This window comes from Pipistrellus kuhlii, unplaced genomic scaffold (assembly GCF_014108245.1).
Source record: "Pipistrellus kuhlii isolate mPipKuh1 unplaced genomic scaffold, mPipKuh1.p scaffold_m20_p_19, whole genome shotgun sequence".
Lineage (NCBI taxonomy): Eukaryota > Metazoa > Chordata > Mammalia > Chiroptera > Vespertilionidae > Pipistrellus > Pipistrellus kuhlii.
The window spans coordinates 8,139,037-8,156,924 of NW_023425504.1; the positions used below are offsets into that span (position 1 = coordinate 8,139,037).

Sequence of the window (17,888 nt, forward strand, 5' to 3'; positions counted from 1 at the left end):
TTTGTGTATTAATCACATCAGAAGGGTTTGTTAGGCTCAGGTAGCCTAAGGTAAAACATATTTTGTTTTTCTTTTTATTACTTGAGAAAATTATGTTTAAATCAATATATTTTATTATTGACAGTATTACAGATGTTCCACATTTCCCCTACCCCCTAAAATTCTTCTGCCCAATCCCCACCTATCCCTCAGGCCTTCACTACACTATTTTCTGTGTCTGTGGGCTATGCATATATTTTTCCTTAATTGGTGTTTAGGGTTCTTAGGATATATTCCTAGAAGTAGGATCGTTGGATCAAGTGGCAGTCCCATTTTCAGTTTTTTGAGGAAACTCCATACTGCTTTCTGTAGTGGCTGGACCAGTTTGCATTCCCATCAACAATGTACTAGTGTTCCCTTTTCTCTAAATCTTCATTAACAAGTTTGTTGATTTATTGATGGTAGCCATTCTGACAGGTGTGAGATGATACCTCTTTGTGGTTTTAATTTGCATTTCTCTGATTAGTGACATTGAGAATGTGAAACATATTTTGACCAAACATCACTGTTAAGTGACACAATAATTTATTTTAAAATTAATTCATATTCCTTCCAATATATAAATGAAATAATTTTTTTCCTAGGGACTAGTTAAACTAGTCATTCAAATTTCATTAAGTTTCATGACTATTACGTCATTTAAGGAAAGTAATAGTATATATATACACTGAATGGCCAGATTATTATGATCTCTGAATGCATAATAATCTGGCCACTCAGTATATATCCTATATAATAAAAGGCTAATATGCAAATTGTCCCCTCAACCAGGAGTTCAACCAGCAGGCAGGCTGGCCAACTGCCCATGTCCCCCGTGGCCAGGCTGGCCGGATGCCACCCATGCACGTGCATGAATTCATCCACTAAGCCATATATATATATATATTTTTTTTTTGAGTGGCCAGATTATTGTGCGTTCAGAGATCATAATAATCTGGCCACTCAATGTACCGTATATAGCAGTGGACAAATTGATCTGCTTTATATATATTTGTTCACAACAGCCTTGTAAAGTTGACAGGCAAGTGTAATTCCTGTTCTGCTTTTATAGTTAAAACCCCAAATGAATTTATCTACTATGAATACTTCATACCCTTTGCTCCTGGTGTTTGCCCTTTTAATTAGTATTCTTATTTTAAAAATCACTATCTGAGTGTGTGTCAATGACCATTTCTGGCTTGTAACACATGGTTAATTGATAATTGAAATGGATTAGGCAAGCATACCCATCAATTTAAAAAGTCCTTTTTCCTTCTGGAAATAAAAATAGAAGTGATTTTGGCAGAAAAAAACATGGTAAACATTCCATAACATTCCTTCAAACTTAGCCATTAATAAGAAGAAATACCTCTTTTATACCTTATGAATTAAGAAATGGGTGTAATTGCAATTAAAGTGCTTTTTTGTATTATTAGGTGCCTTGACAGTTTTTGGAACAATGGTGATTGCTATAAAATTCTAGTATAAAAAAAGATTCTGGATCTAATTTAAAATAGTATAATTAATTGTAGCTGTGATTAACTTAGTCGGAAAGATTTCCAGTTTGTCTAAATATTATAGTTTTTATATATTGACAGTGATATTTGTTTTGTTCATACTTATATTATGCTATTTGTACTTTTAGGACTCATACAGTTTCCATAGATTGCTTGTGAGGTCTTTTATTTGTCAGTTTTTGTGCATCACATTTTTTCTTATATTGGTCCAACAAAAGTTGATCCTCGTACCACTGTTACCCTCAGTACGCTTTCCCAAAGCACTTTTATATATAGCTAGGGTCCATTCATAAATTAATGTGAGAAGATTTTTTTTTTGTACCTTGCTGGTCATATAATAAATTTAATTTATTTTTCACTAACTCAGTCCTTTAGCAAAATTAGATAACACCCATTGCAATGGACGGTTTATATACATTTATTTTAATATATCTTATTTCATAAGCACTCTGTTTCACTGTCTAATTGCTTTGAGGAATTAGCAAAGATTTTCTCCAGAGATGTTTATTACATTTTCAATATACTGAGCAAACACTATTATGCTTTCGTTGATTTGTCTACTTGCCATATTAATAAGACATGTAAAGAGAATGGACAGATGATTTTGAAGTCAATAATTAGTTAAGTTTCACTAAAGAAGCAATCCCAAGTATCAGTTTTTAATGCAAGAAAGTATGTGTGGAAGATAATTTGTGAAATAACTTGTTTAAAGGTACAGTATATTGCACACCCTGAAATGATGAATGTTGTAAAATGATTCTAGGGAAAACAAAATCAATATTGGCAGTGGCTTACATTTATAAAATCCTTTCAAATTTAAGTGAAACCCCTTTAACTTGGAGAGTTGAACATTTCAAATTTAAATGAAGTTCATAAGCTAGCTTGTAATATTTTATTATTATTATTTAAAAATATATAAATTTTATTGTTTTTTTTCTTTTTTTTTTTTTTTTACGGAGAGGAAGAAAGAGGGATAGAGAATTAGAAACATCAATGAGAGAGACTCACTGATAAGCTGCCTCTTGCACACCCCCTACTGGGGATGTGCCCGCAACCAAGGTACATGCCCTTGACGGAATCGAACCTGGGACCTTTCAGTCCCCAGGCCGATGCTCTATCCACTGAGCCAAACCGGTTTCGGCTAGCTTGTAATATTTTAAATATCCTTGTTTTAAATCTTGACTGATTCAAATAGTCTATTTTTCTTATGCTTGTTGCTGCCTCACAATAATTATTTATATCATTTTGTCATTTCTTGCAGTATGATGATAAAGGACATGTGATTTAATTGCCTGAATGAATCAATTATGCCTCTTTGATTCTTTAATGTTCAATTATCTATTCAAGAATTTTCAAATTATGCTATATTGTCAATATGTACTTTAATTGGCAGGTCCCCCAAGGAGAGATTATTAAACAGACATTCCTCAATATTCTGAGCCAGAATACTTTAAGTGAAATGGAAAAGTGTCTACACAAAATAAACTATTTCCCTATGAATGGTTTGGGTTGCTAAAATTGTACATCTATATTAATGATCATTTTTGTTTAAAAATACTAGTTATAACTGAAATATAAGTTACTTTGGTAATAGATGTTATAGATTATAACCAAAATTAAAGGTTGTATATTCCTAATTTGGGAACTTTGATGTGGTCAGGTAGCATGGGATATTTACTCTCTTAAATTTTACCATTTTAAAAAGAATTTTATTTTATTTTAGATAACTTAAAGAGTAAACTATTTTTTAAGTTTTGGGATATAGAATCTCTACACCATATTTGAAATTTAAATTCTTACAAAAAAGTGCAGAGAAGATAGAAAATATTTGAAAAAAGGAGTGACTTGCTATTAAAATATATTTAAGCTGCTTGTAAAATATAATATTGCTTTGCCCTTGATCTCCAGAAGAAAGGGTGCTTATCCTATGTAATAAAGAGGTAATATGCAAATTGACCCTCACAAGATGGCTGCCTATGACCAGGCTGGCAGGGGGGTTAATGAGGGACCACCAAACAACTGAACAAGCAGGCTGCAGTGAGCCATCAAGATGGCAGGAGAGTTAGTGAGGACGACCAAAGGACTGAACAAGCAGGCTGAATGGGGCCACCAGGTCGGCAAGGGGGGGTTAGTGAGGGAAGACTAAACGACTGAACTCTGGCTGCATGGGGTGACCAGGCCGGAGTGGGGGGGCTCTGAGGAGCAACCAGGCCAGCAAGGGGGGCAGTTAGGGACGACCAGGCCAGCAGAGAAGGGCAGTTGGTAGTAACCAGGCCAGCAAGGGGGACAGTAAGAGACAACCAGGCCAGTGGGGGGGGGCAGTTGGAGTCAACCAGGCTGGTGGCAGGGGCAGTAAGGAGTGACCAGGCAGACAGACAGGTAAGTAAGTGATTAGGAGCCAGCGGTCCAGGATTATGAGAGGGATGTCTGACTGTCGGTTTAGGCCCAATCCCAGCAGTCGGACATCCCCCTAGGGGTCCCAGATTGGAGAGGGTGCAGGCTGGGCTGAGGGACACCCCTGCCCCAGCACGAATTTCATGCACCAGGCCTCTAGTCTATATAATAAAAGCTCAGTGACTGTTAAGGTGGAACAACCGGTGACTATGAAGTGCTGCTCAGCCAGAAGCTGGGCTCACTACTGGAAACAGGAAGGAGCAGCAAGCTAGGAGGTAAGGTGTGAGGGGATGTCCACTGAGGGCTCCTGAACTATGAGAGGGTGCAGGCGGACTGAGGGACCCCGTCCCCAGTGCATGAATTTGGTGCACTGGGCCTCTAGTCTTTGGAATAAAAGGTATAGCAAACTACATTACCCTAGAGAAGCTGAAAAAGAAAGAAAATCAGGTAGTTAGTTATTTCTAAGTATCAGTCTTAAATAGTGGTTTAGAAGAGATATATGTGTGTCAACATTCAGTTGCTTGCAAAGTCATTCCTAAAAGTAGAAGTCAAAATATCCCTTCTTTAATTAAAAAATGTACTTTGGTGCCATGCCTATTTGGCTGAAGCTAGGAGAGCTGTCTTTAAATGAAATACATAATTCTGCCATTATCTGAACAAGAGGTCTTTAATGAGGCTAACAAAGTAGATGACTCTTGTACTGGAAGACTTGGTTTCCTTTAAACAGTTCATCAATTTGCATTTAGAAGTCCCAAATTACCATCCATATTTTGAATCTCAAAGCTTTGTTCTGTTACCCCACTTCCTTCTTTTGTGAATGTTTTCCCCATTGATTATTGCATGCAAGATATCACAATTATTACTAACGACTTTTTTCTTTATTTTCTTTCTCACAGTTTTCTCTCTAACTTTTCCCTATCCAAAATCATCATTGCTTTTCATTTCACACTAAACCATTCACTTACTGAACACTCTTCACTTCATTGATACTGGTCAAATGCCATTGTCACAGCAATCCTTATGAGAATAAAAATTAATTGCAGAATAATTCTGTCCATACCTTGGAGCTTTTGGCAATGGACTTGAATAGTATGATTGTAAACAAACTTGTTTTGTCATGTACAACGTTTTTCTTCATATGTGAGTTTCTCCATAAAGACTACATCTGCTGCCAAAACTGGTTTGGCTCAGTGGATAGAGCGTTGGCCTGTGGACTGAAGGGTCCCGGGTTCGATTCTGGTCAAGGGCATGTGCCTTGGTTGCCGGCACAACACCAGTGGGGGTGTGTGCAAGAGGCAGCTGATCGATGATTCTCATCAATGTTTCTAACTCTCTATCCCTCTCTCTTCCTCTCTGTAAAAAAATCAATAAAATATATATTAAAAAGAAAAGAAGAAAAAAAAAGACTTCATCTGCTGGACTCTGTTAAGTACATTACCTAGATTCCTTCACTGATGGTGTTGTGGTATGCTGGGGCCTTTGCTCCTTTATTCAGGTATTATCTTCCCTAACAATGCAGTCTGGTCAGGTGGCAGTGGTCACTATTATGTATGTGTTCTCATTGCCTCTACTTTTCGGCTGAGAAAGTTGTTTGCAGCAGTTCACATTGTTCTTTTTTGCTTGGCATTTGTTTGTGAGGCCTCAAATTGAATCCTTTTTATTTGTTCTCATCATTCAGTTCAGCAACTGTACACGGATCTTTGGGAGAATGATTTAATCATGCGTCTGATCGCCCCAACAAAAGCATCTCTAGCCAGGAGCAAAAGTGCTGCTTCATTATCAATTCCTGGGAAAGAGACTCCAGGTAACAGGCATAGGGTAGAAAGCTGGAAAGTGTTGGTATTTGCACTTAAAGGGCAGGTTGTATCACTTAATTGGTTGCAATAAGCCATGAAAATAATCTGAATCGGTGGTTTCCATATGAGTGATTTTACCCAACAGTTTATGTTGTATATTTATTTTATGACTTCTAGCATTGTAGAGCAGTTATCTGGATAATACGTAACTTATAGGATGAGATAATTTTGGTGGTGCATAAATTACAAAGCTCTATGGTTTTCTTGACCTTGCTTAAATGTGTCACGATACTGTAAAAAGTACTTGATTTTAACGGTATAGAAAAACTTAATGTCAAGATAGGGAGTTTCCTACATTACCCTCCTGTATTCCCTAAAATATGAAAGAATAATATTGAGCTGCTCTTTGGCTTTTAACTAAGAACATAAAGATTGTTGCTAAAATAAGTCTTCAGGGTTATGGGGATTTTCTCATTGATAGGTCACGTATAGCGTTAGACATGTCTGTGGGTAGTTGGACATCCTCAGTAATGGAGAGCTCTAACACATTGTTCCCATCATTTGTTTTCCCCTTCTTCATTTTTAAATTTCCAGAATATATTCCACCCCTTTGATATTGTTCAGTCAATATTCATTTGATTCATAAAGTAAATCAAAATGCTCTCACTTCCTAGGAGTGCATATTTACTTTTTAGTTTCAAATTCCTGACTTTGTTTATGTCTATTTATAGCCACTCTCCCTCCAATCTGTTGAAAGCTATTTCTAATTTCATTTTTAAAAATAATTTATTGATTTTAGAGAGGAAGGGAGAACTAGAGTGGTAGAAACATCAATAATGAGAAAGTATCACCAATCAGCCGTGCCTCAGGCCCAACCTGAGCACGTGCCCGGATCTGGAATTGAATCATGACCTTCTAGTTCATAGGTCCAAGCTCAACCACTGAGCGACACTGTTTAGTATATTACTCCCATCAAAAAAATTCAACATTTTGTCTTAAATTTCTGTAGCTAATAGAAATTAAGTTATTATACTTACTATATCTCCTGTAACACAAACTGACATCCTCCAGTACACCAAAATGTGTGGCAGGTTCCATTCTGGTCAGGACACATATACCCAGGTTGTGGGTTCAATCCCTGGTCAGGGCTTATCTTTCTCACTCTCTCTCTCTCTCTTTCTCTCTCTCTCTCTCTCTCTCTCTCTCTCTCTCTCTCTCTCTCTCTCTCTCTCTATATATATATATATATATATATATATATATATATATAATCAATCTCTCTCTCTATATATATCAATTAAAAAAAATTAATGCTTTCTTGACCAAAAGTGAGAGACTAAGTCAATCTTCGATAATTGTTCTATTTTTATTTTATTTATTTTTTAAAATATTTTTATTAAATTATCTGTGTACATATTTTAACATTGCCCCCCCCTTCCATACATGCCTTCCCTCCCCAGAGTTTTATGTCCATTGGTTGTACTTATATGCATGTATACAAGTCCTTCGGTTGATCTCTTATCTAACCCAGATCTCCTTACCCTCCCGGCTCTAATTTGACAGTCTGCTTGTTGCTTTACTGTCTTTATATCTAACTTTTGGTTCATCAGTTTATAATGTTCTTTAATATCCATAAATAAGTGAGGTCATGTGGTATTTCTCTTTCATTGACTGGCTTATTTCACTCAACATGATGTTCTCTAGTTTTATCCAGGTTGCTGCAAATGATGAGAAATCCATATTTTTTATGGCAGCATAGTATTCCATTGTGTAGATGTACCATAGATTTTTATTTTGTTTTTTAAATATATATTTTATTGATTTTTTTACAGAGAGGAAGGGAGAGAGATAGAGAGTTAGAAACATTGATGAAAGAGAGTCATCGATCAGCTGCCTCTTGCACACCCCCTACTGGGGATGAGCCCACAACCAAGGTATTGTACATGCCCTTAACCAGAATCAAACCTGGGACCTTTCAGTCCAGAGGCCGACGCTCTATCCACTGAGCCAAACCGGTTTCGGCTGTACCATAATTTTTTGACCCAATCATTTGCTGGTGGGCACCTAGGCTGTTTCCAGATTCTAGCTATTGTAGATTGTGCTGCTATGAACATAGGGGTGCATATATCTTTTCTGATTGGTGTTTCTAATTTCTTGGGATATATTCCTAGGAGTGGGATTACTGGGTCAAATGGGAGTTCCATTTTCAGTTTTTTGAGGAAACTCCATACTGTTCTCCAAAGTGGTTCTACCAGTCTGCATTCCCACCAGCAGTGCACAAGGATTCCTTTTTCTCCTCAACCTCGCCAACACTTGTCCTTTGTTGATTTGTTGATGTTGGCTATTCTGACATGTGTGAGATGGTACTGCATTGTTGTTTTGATTTGCATCTCTCGGATAATTACTGACTTTGAGCATGTTTTCATGTGCCTCTTAGCCTTCCTTCTGTCTTCTTTTGAAAATATTCTATTTAGGTCCATTGCCCATTTTTTAATTGGATCATTCATCTTCCTTTTATTTAGTTGTATAAGCTGTCTGTAGATGTTGGAGATTAAACCTTTATCAGTGATAACATTTGCAAATATGTTCTCCCATACAGTGGGCTTTCTTGTTGTTTTGTAGATGGTTTCTTTTGCTGTAAAAAAGCTTTTTATTTTGATGTAGTCCCATTTGTTTATTTTCTCTTTAGCTTCCATTGCCCTAGGGGCAGTATCAGTGAAGAAGTTCTTTTGGCATATGTCTGAGATTTTGCTGCCTGTGGATGCCTCTAGTTTTTTTTATGGCTTCCTGTCTTATGTTTAAGTCCTGTATCCATTTTGAGTTTATTTTTGTGTATGGTGTAAGTTGGTGATCTAGTTTCATTCTTTTGCATGTATCTGTCCAATTTTCCCAACACCATTTATTGAAGAGACTTTCTTGACTCCATTGTATATTTGTGCCTCCTTTGTCAAATATTAACTGAGCATAGTGATTTGGGTTGACATCTGGGTTCTCCATTCTATTCCGTTGATCTATATATCTGTTCTTATGCCAGTACCAGGCTGTTTTGAGAACAGTGGCTTTGTAATACAGTTTGAAGTCTGGTATTGAGATCCCTTCTACTTTACTCTTCTTTCTCAGGATTGCTGTGGCTATTCGGGGTCTTTTATTGTTCCAAATGAACTTTTGGAGAGTTCTTTCTAGGTCAGTGAAATATGCCGTTGGTATTTTAATGGGGAGTGCATTGAACCTATAGATTGCTTTAGAAAGTATGGACATTTTGATGATGTTGATTCTACCTATCCATGAACATGGTATGTTCTTCCATCTGTTTATATCTTCCTCTGTCTCTTTTTTTCAGTGTCTTGTAGTTTTCCGCATATAGGTTCTTTACTTCCTTAGGTAAGTTTATTCCTAGGTATCTTAATTTTTTTGGTGCGATGGTAAATGGAATTGCTTTTTTAGTCTCTGTTTCTATAAGTTCGCTTTTGGTGTATAGAAATGCCATGGATTTCTTGGCATTAATTTTGTATCCTGCTACATTGCCAAATTCATTTATTAAGTCAATTAGTTTTTTAATGGAGTCTTTTGTTTTTTTTATGTACAATATCATGTCATCTGCAAATAAGGATAACTTTACTTCTTCTTTTCCAATTTGGATGCCTTTTATTTCCTCTTCTTGTCTAATAGCGATGGCTAGTACTTCCAGTACTATGTCAAACAGGAGTGGCGATAGTGGGCATCCCTGTCTTGTTCCTGTTCTTAGACGGAATGGTTTTAGTTTTTGCCCATTGAGTATGATGTTGGCTGTGAGTTTATCATATATAGCTTTTATTATGTTGAGGTATGATCCTTATACTTCCACCTTGAGAGTTTTTATCAGAAAACAGTGTTGGATTTTATCAAATGCTTTTTCTGCATCAATTGATATGACTATATGATTGTTAACTTTCAATTTGTTTATGTGATGTATCACGTTTATTGATTTGCAGATATTGTACCATCCTTGAATTCATGGAATAAATCCTACTTGGTCATGGTGTATGATCTTTGTGATGCTCTGCTGGAGCCGATTTGCTAGAATTTTGTAGAGGATTTTGGCATCTATGTTCAGGAGTGATATTAGCCTGTAATTCTCTTTCATTGAGTTGTCTTTATCTGGTTTTGGTATTAGGGTGATGCTGGCTTCATAGAAGGAGGTTGGAAGTGTTCCTTCCTCTTGAATTTTTTGGAATAGTCTGAGGAGGATAGGTTTTAGTTCTTCCTTGAATGTTTGGTAAAACTCTCCTGTGAAGCCATCTGGCCCTGGGCTTTTGTTTGCTGGAAGCTTTTTGATGACTCTTTCAATTTCTTCCCAAGTCACTGCTCTATTGAGATTTTTAGATTCTTCCTGATTGAGTTTTGGAAGTTTGTATTTTTCTAGGAATATGTCCATTTCCTCTAGGTTGTCCAGTTTGTTGGAATAGAGTTGTTCATAATATTTTGTAACAATCCTTTGTATTTCGGTGGGGTCTGTTGTTATTTCACCTCTTTTATTTCTGATTTTGTTTATTTGGGTCCTCTCTCTTTGTTTCTTGGTTAGCCTGGCTAGAGGTCCATCTATCTTGTTTATCCTTTCAAAGAACCAGCTCTTGGTTTTGTTGATCTTATGTATTGTTTCTTTGGTCTCTATGTCATTTATCTCTGCTCTGATTTTTGTTATTTCCTTCCTTCTGCTTACACTGGGCTTTTCTTGTTGCTCTTTTTCTAACACTTTGAGTTGTAGAGTTAGATAATTTGTTACCATTTTTTCTTGTTTTTTGCAATAGGCTTGTAGGGATATGAACTTCCCTCTCAAAACTGCTTTTGCTGTGCCCCATAGATTTTGGATTGTTGTGTTTTCATTGTCATTTGTTTCCAGGATGTTTTTAATTTCTTTCTTGATTTCTCTGGTAACCCAGTCCTTGTTTAATAGCATGCTGTTTAGTCTCCATGTGTTTGATTTCTTTGGATTATTTTTATGGTAGTTAATTTCCAGTTTTATGTCACTGTGATCTGAGAAGGTGCTTGATATGGTTTCTATCTTCTTGAATTTGAAGAGACTTTGCCTATGTCCCAAAATGGGTCTATCTTTGAAAATGTCCCATGTGCACTTGAGAAGAATGTATATTCTGTGGCTTTGGGGTGGAATGTTCTGAAGATATCGATTAATTCCATCTGGTCTAGCGAGTCATTTAGGATTGATATTTCTTTGCTGATTTTTTGTTTAGATGATTTATTCAAGGGTGACAGTTGGGTATTAAAATCTCCTACTATGATTGTATTGCTATTAATCTCTCCCTTAATGTCCTCCAGTAGTTTTTTTTATGTATTTGGGTGCTCCCATATTGGGTGCTTATATATTTACCAGGGTTATTTCTTCTTGTTGGATTGCTCCCTTTAGTATTATGAAGTGGCCTTCATTATCTCTTGTTATGTCCTTCACTCTGAGATCTAATTTGTCAGATGTAAGTATTACTACCCCAGCTTTTTTTTTCATTTCCATTTGCCTGGAAAACCTTTTTCCATCCTTTCAACCTCAGTCTGTGTGCATCTTTTTTTCTGAAGTGGGTTTCTTGTAGACAAAAGATATATGGGTCTTGTTTTCTTATCCAATCCGTTACCCTATGTCTTTTGATTGGAGCATTTAGTCCATTTACATTTAAAGTTATTATTGACAGGTACTTATTTGATGTCATTTTTATTTTATACCCCTGTGTTCCTTCTTTGCTTTCTATTTCTTTAATTTTACAGTAGACCCTTTAGCATTTCTTGCATTGCCGGTTTGGTGGAGATAAATTCCCTTAGTCTGTTTTTCTCTGTGAAGCTCCTGATTTCCCCTTCAATTTTGATTGATAGCCTTGCTGGGTACAGTATTCTTGGATTCAGACCCTTCCTTTGCATGACTTTGTATATTTAATCCCATCCCCTTCTGGCCTGATAAGTTTCTGTGGAGAAATCAGTTGCTAGTCTGATGGGGGTTCTTTTATATGTAACTTTCTGTCTCTCTCTAGCTGCTTTTAAAATTCTTTTGTTGTTGGTGGTGTTTGCCAGTTTAATTATAATGTGCCTTGGGGTCGGTCTTCTGGGGTTCATTTTGCTTGGGACTCTGCGAGCATCTTGGATTTGTGTGGTTTTTTTCTTCTCTATCTCAGGAAAGTTTTCTGTCATTATTTCTTGAAATACGTTTCCATGTATTCCTCAGTTTCCTTTCCTTCTGGAACCCCTATTATTCTAATGTTGTTTTGATTTGTATGGTCCCAAAGTTCCCTTAGACTTTCCTCCTGCTTTTTAATTTTTTTTCCAGAAGCTGCTCTAATTGGGTATTTTTTTCCATCTTGTCTTCTAGCTCACTGATGCGGTCCTCTGCTTCTTCTAGTCTACTCTTGATGCTTTCTATTGAGTTCTTTACAGTAGCGATGTCAGTTTTCATTTCTTCTTGGTTCTTCTTCATTTCCTCTTGGTTCTTACTCATATTGTCAAATTTGTCTTCCATTCTTTTTAGCCATCTTATGATCATTACTCTGAATTCTTGCTCTGGTAGGTTGCTTGCCTCTATCTCGTTTACTTCCTTTTCTGGTGAAGCCTGCTTTTCTTTCATATGCGGGCTTTTTCTTTGTCTCCCCATGATCTCTCTCTTTTTAGGATGTCTGGTTGTGTAGTTCTCTCTCTCCTGCTTTGATTTAAAGGCACAAAATACAACACAACCAGGTACAACACACAAGGCACTTAATAGAAATGTGTTTGCGATATTAATAACCACCAATAAAGGTGACTAGAACCCACCTAACAAAAACATACAATCAAACAAAAATAGGCAAATCAATCTTATTTAAAAAAAGCATACAACTTCAGTATAGTTAACATTCAACATACAACTTCAAAGAGATAGAAAGACTGTTTTTTGTTGTTGTTGTTGTTTTGTTTTTTTGTTTTTAGGACAGCAGCGAGGGAGGTGTGAATGGGCTTGGAGCAGGGGGTTGGAAATTAGATATATACAAGTAGGGTGAAATTTTAGGAAGGGGTAAACAGAACGAATGGGGGAAATCTAGAGCAAGAAAGGGTTAAGATAAACAGGCTACCAAAGGAAAAGGTTGGAAAGAGAGTGAAGGCATAAAAGTGGGGTTGAGATAGAATAAAGCTTTGGAGAAGGAAAGATAGATAAAGACTGTAGAACAGTAATCCTGAAATGAAAAAAAAATAAATGAAAATAAACAAAAGAAAATAAGATTAAAAAGTTAAAATGGTAGTAGTAATTTTTAATGTTGATTACATATACAATGTAATAATTATAAAGATAAAATCAGTGAGGAAAAAGAAGAAAAAAATAGTTTTTTGAGTAAACCTTGAAAATAATGAAAACAAAAATAAAAAACAGAAATTAAAAAATCAAAAAAAAATTTTTTTTTAATTTAAATAAAATTTGCAGTAATGAAGGTCATTCGCTTCCTCTATTGATCCTGTCCTGATTTTTAAGCAGGTTTTGCTTTGTTTTTATTACAGTAGAGTCAATTTGTGAATTAGCCTCTGGGTGGCAGTATTTCTAGGTTGACTTCCCAGGCTCTAAAGCCTCTCCAGCTTTTTTCCCCTCTCTCTGCGGCAGGATCTATGGAGGGGGGGAGGGGGCAAGTCCGAGCCAACTGCAATCTCCTGCAACTCTCCGATATCCCTCCAAGCCAGATCCAAATGTGTTGCTCTTTAAATATCTCCCCTGTTAGGAGCCCCGTCCACTTTCACAGGTGACACCCGCCCAACAGCCGGGGCTTCTACTTGTAATCACCGCCCCTGACCTACAGTTTCCGCACACTCTGTGCGCGCTGGTCTTTGTCTTTCCCGGGAGCGCTCACTCACCCTCTTGCCACGAAATCTGACCTTTTCGCCGTGCTGTGGGGCACTCCTGTGAGCCCAAGTGTTTGCGCCACCTGGGATCAGCGTTCTGGAGGTCACAGCTGCTTGGTGGTCAATGTGGCTGTGGATATTCAGGCCTCTGACACGATCCAATCTTCCTCTCAAGATGGCGAGGTTTCCCAGTCCAAGCCTGTAGGTAGCTCCTTGAAGGGATGTAGCCCCTTGTGGGTGCTTCCCTGTGAGGGGTACTCCTGTCAGCGGCCCCCTAGGCCCTTGTGGGTGCTTCCCTGTGAGGGGTACTCCTGTCAGCGGCCCCTGGTGTTCGCTGTCTCCCAGCTTGCTGATAAACACTCACAGCACAAGACCGTCAGCTGCTCTCTCTTTCTGCTTTGGGACAGGGCTCAGAATCCGCCCATCTATTCTTCAGCCATTTTGTCTCCCTCAATTGTTCTATTTTTAATTATTTGGAAATATCATATTAAAATGTTCTGCCCATATTTAAAGATAATATGACAAATTTATCATCAAATATCTTTTTTTTTAATGTTTACTGCATGTTTTTCTTTGTGTTTATGTTTTTCCTCCACAAAATGGGATTATAAGCTGCTTTATTTATTTATTTTTTTTTGAGAGAGAGAGAGAGAGGAAGGGAGAGGGGGAAAGCATCAGTCACCTCCCGTATGCACCACAACCTGAGCATGTGCTCTATCCAGGAATAGAACCTGCGACCCTTCAGTCCACAAGACGATGTTCCAACAAAATGAGCCACATTGTCCAGGGCATAACTTGTTTTTGTTTAAACTTAATATATATTGTTTTTATGTCCAAAAATAGCATATTATTACCCTTAATGACTATCTTAGTATAGTCCAAATTTGCTGTTGAATATTTGGATTATATTTTCAGTAGTTTCAGCATTATAACAAATGCTACTATAAATAACCTTATAAATGCATTTTCATTTACTTGATTTTTTCCCTAAGGATAAGCCTAGAAGTGAACTTGCTAGAGCAAAGAATGTGTACTTTTAAAAATGGCTTTTGATATGTTATTGCCAAAATGCCCTCCATGGAACATATGCAAATCCATATTCCCACCAGCAGTTTATGAAGTGGCCCCATTCCCAAAATTGCTAACAAGTATTATCATTTTTGTCCATTTATTAGGCAAAAAAATAGATTGGTAAAATTGGAAGATCAAAAAAAAGATAAACAAAAGAGGGGGGAGGAGAAAACTGGAAGAGACCTTAGAGGTCCAGCCCATTCTGATTAACATATTATTAGTTTTTAAAGATTAAATTTATTGGGGTGACATTGGTTAATAAGTTTTAAATATACAATTCTATAAAACATCATCTGTAATCTCCTTTGGTCACCATATATTTGATCCCCTTTGCCCGCTTTAACTTCCCTTCCCCTCTGGTTGTCCGTGTCAGTGAGTTTTTTCGTTTGCATGTTGTCCGTGTCAGTGAGTTTTTTCTTTTGCATGTTGTCCGTGTCAGTGAGTTTTTTGGTTTGTATGTTTATTCATTTGTTGCATTTTGTTTTATATCCCACATATAAGTGAAAGCATATGGTTTTTGTTTTTTTCTGTCTGACTTATTCTGCTTAGCATGATACTCAGGATCCATCCATGTTGTTGCAAGTGTGCAATTTTTTAGTATGGGACAGAAAAAATGCTCTTTTTTTCATTCTATTCTAAAACAATCATGTATGTCTTACATAATCACCTGTAACAGTGAGTTCTCTGGCCCTGGTGAAATTATTCAGATTACTTTTAAGAAGTGTTGAAAATCTTATAATTTTCTATGAAAATCATTCTGAACTAGAGTGTGATTAAAATGGAAATGGCCATTGCAAACATCAACTTTGGAGAAGCATCTTATATTTACTTGTAACAGATTATTGCTTTCACAGTGATTCTATTGGTAGTGGGGCTTATAAAGTGTACCAGTTTTGCCATGCTTCTGTCCTGTGGTTCATTTCACTGAACACTTCTGTGTTATGTGTAATCCTTGTCACTTCCTAATAAACACAGTCTCTTCTCTTTTCCGGTTCTTATACTGTTTGGTGGTACATTTCTATCTTGTAGGATTTCTAACTGGAATTTCATTTCCTCTCCTCATTCACCCATAGGCATCCACAGCCCTGTAGTACAGTCTATAGACATGCCCTTGCTTAGCCATAGCAGTGATGAATTGAAGAATACCATGGTACTTTGCAAATCAACAGTGGCAGTACCTCTTCAAGAGAAAGTAGAAACACCCCTCAAGGTGAGCCTGGAAGCACCCCCTGAGTTGAGTGTGGAAGCACCACTCAAGGTGAGCACGGAAGCAGCTCCCGAAGTGATCATGGGAGCATTCCCCGAGATGAGTGTGGAGCCACTTCTTGAGAGCTTGGAGGCATCACCTGAGGGAAGCGAGGACATGTCCCTCATGAGTGTGGATCCATCTCCTGAGGTGAGCATGGACTCGTCCTCTGAAGCGAGCTTGGACTCATACCCAGAAGTGAGCATGGAAACAACATCCGAGGCTCGCATGGACGTGTTCCACAAGGGGAACATGGAAATGATTCCCGAGGAAAGCTTAGAAACAGTCCTTGAAGAGAACATGGAAGTGCCCCCTAAGGCCAGTGTGGAATCATCCCCTGAGTCCAAGTCATGCCCTGAGGTGAACTTGAGAGACACTCCCCAGGTTTGTCAAGTACCTTCTGGTTGTTTTTTAAAATATATGTTTTATTGATTTTTTACAGAGAGGAAGGGAGAGGAATAGAGAACTAGAAACATTGACCAGCTGCCTCTTGCACACCCCCCACCAGGGATGTGCCTGCAACCAATGTACATGCCCTTGATCAGAATCGAACCTGGGACCCTTCAGCCTGCAGACCGATGCTCTATCCATTGAGCCAAACCGGTTTAGGCAAAAACCTGTTTTTTTTTAATTATATAGATGATTTGATAGGTCAGGTTTCCCAATAAAAACAACTTATTTATAACATTGAGCAATAAAATTAATAAAATAGGGTAAATTTAACTAGTATTTAGAAATAGAATTGGGTTTTGAAGTACAATATTTCTTTTAAATTAATTATTTCTATGTCTTTCTTGAATTGTGTGTAATATTGTTATTTTGGAAGAACTTATCTCTATAACTAGTTCTTATGCATGTCAGGAAAATTGGGCATTTATGGAGCTATCACTGTGTATTCTTCAGAATATTTTTCTCTTAAAAAGAGAAACCAGCTGAAGAAAGTTATTGCTAATAATTTCTTATCTGATTGTATTGATCTGTTCAGAAATCAAACCTTGTAAATAAGAAGCGCACATCGACACATTCACCATTGTCTAAATGGCCATCTTCTACAAACGTGTGGGATTCACCCTCTCCCATAAGTGCTAAGTAAGTAGCTATCTGAAACCGTTCCTGATATGTGTTTTACCAGAATAAATTTTACATCAGTGTTTCATAATTGAAGTAATGTATACGCGGTAATGTAAAATTTTAGAAAAACCTTTAATAGATAAAGGGCTTACCTTCATCTATTATAAAATATCATGATCTCATAATATATTTTATGAAATTGTACACTAATAATTTATAGCAGATGTTAATTACAAAATCATATCATACTTCCCCCATTAACTGTTGCTTTTTCTCAGTAGGCAAATACAAAAGAATTGCCCGCCATCCATTTCACCATTTTTGTCAAAACAATCAGCACAATCTTCTGTTTCCTCTAAAATAATTCCTGCTCAACATACCCCACGTACACAAAATATAGTAGGTAATATCAGAAGGAAAAAGAAAAAGGCTTCTAAAAAAACCACTAAAAGCTCTGAGGCTGTGACCCAAAAGCATATGACTTATGACGGTAAGTTCCTTCACTGAGTTTATATTTTGGCAATAAAGTTTGGGAATGGTCAGCTCTATTTTATTTCCCAATTCAGAGAACTTTAAGGAGCGAGCTTTCTTTTAGTTAAAGAAAATTTTGCCAATCACTGCTCCTTACTTTTCCTTGTGAGAGCTACTTTACCCACCCTTTAATTGTTTTGGAAAATCCATTTTTAGAACTGGTGTTAAAAGTACTTCTTGGATGAGTGTATTGGTCTAGGTCCGTGGTCGGCAAATTGTGGATCGCGAGCCACATGTGGCTCTTTGGCCCCTTGAGTATGGCTCTTCCACAAAATACCAAGGCCTCGGTGAATCTAGTTTGAAGAAGTGGCATTTGAAGAAGTTTAAATTTTAAAAAAAATTGGCTCTCAAAAGAAATTTCAATCATTGTACTGTTGATATTTGGCTCTGTTGACTAATGAGTTTGCC

At 37.1% G+C, this 17,888-nt stretch overlaps 1 protein-coding gene across 5 annotated transcripts in view; it reads left to right on the plus strand.

Annotated features, from left to right (window-relative positions):
- The window catches only part of MAP7D3 (MAP7 domain containing 3), a 42,450-nt gene that overhangs the window by 12,228 nt on the left and 12,334 nt on the right, over positions 1-17,888 (plus strand). For 3 of the 5 annotated variants that reach the window (XM_045583490.1, XM_045583488.1, XM_045583489.1), the window contains exons 7-10: positions 5,608-5,733; positions 15,706-16,262; positions 16,864-16,967; positions 17,228-17,439. In XM_045583490.1, coding sequence (XP_045439446.1) covers positions 5,608-5,733; positions 15,706-16,262; positions 16,864-16,967; positions 17,228-17,439 — 999 coding nt within the window. The remainder of the gene's footprint in view (positions 1-5,607; positions 5,734-15,705; positions 16,263-16,863; positions 16,968-17,227; positions 17,440-17,888) is intronic. The other 2 variants (XM_036443520.2, XM_045583491.1) reach the window with 2 other exon arrangements.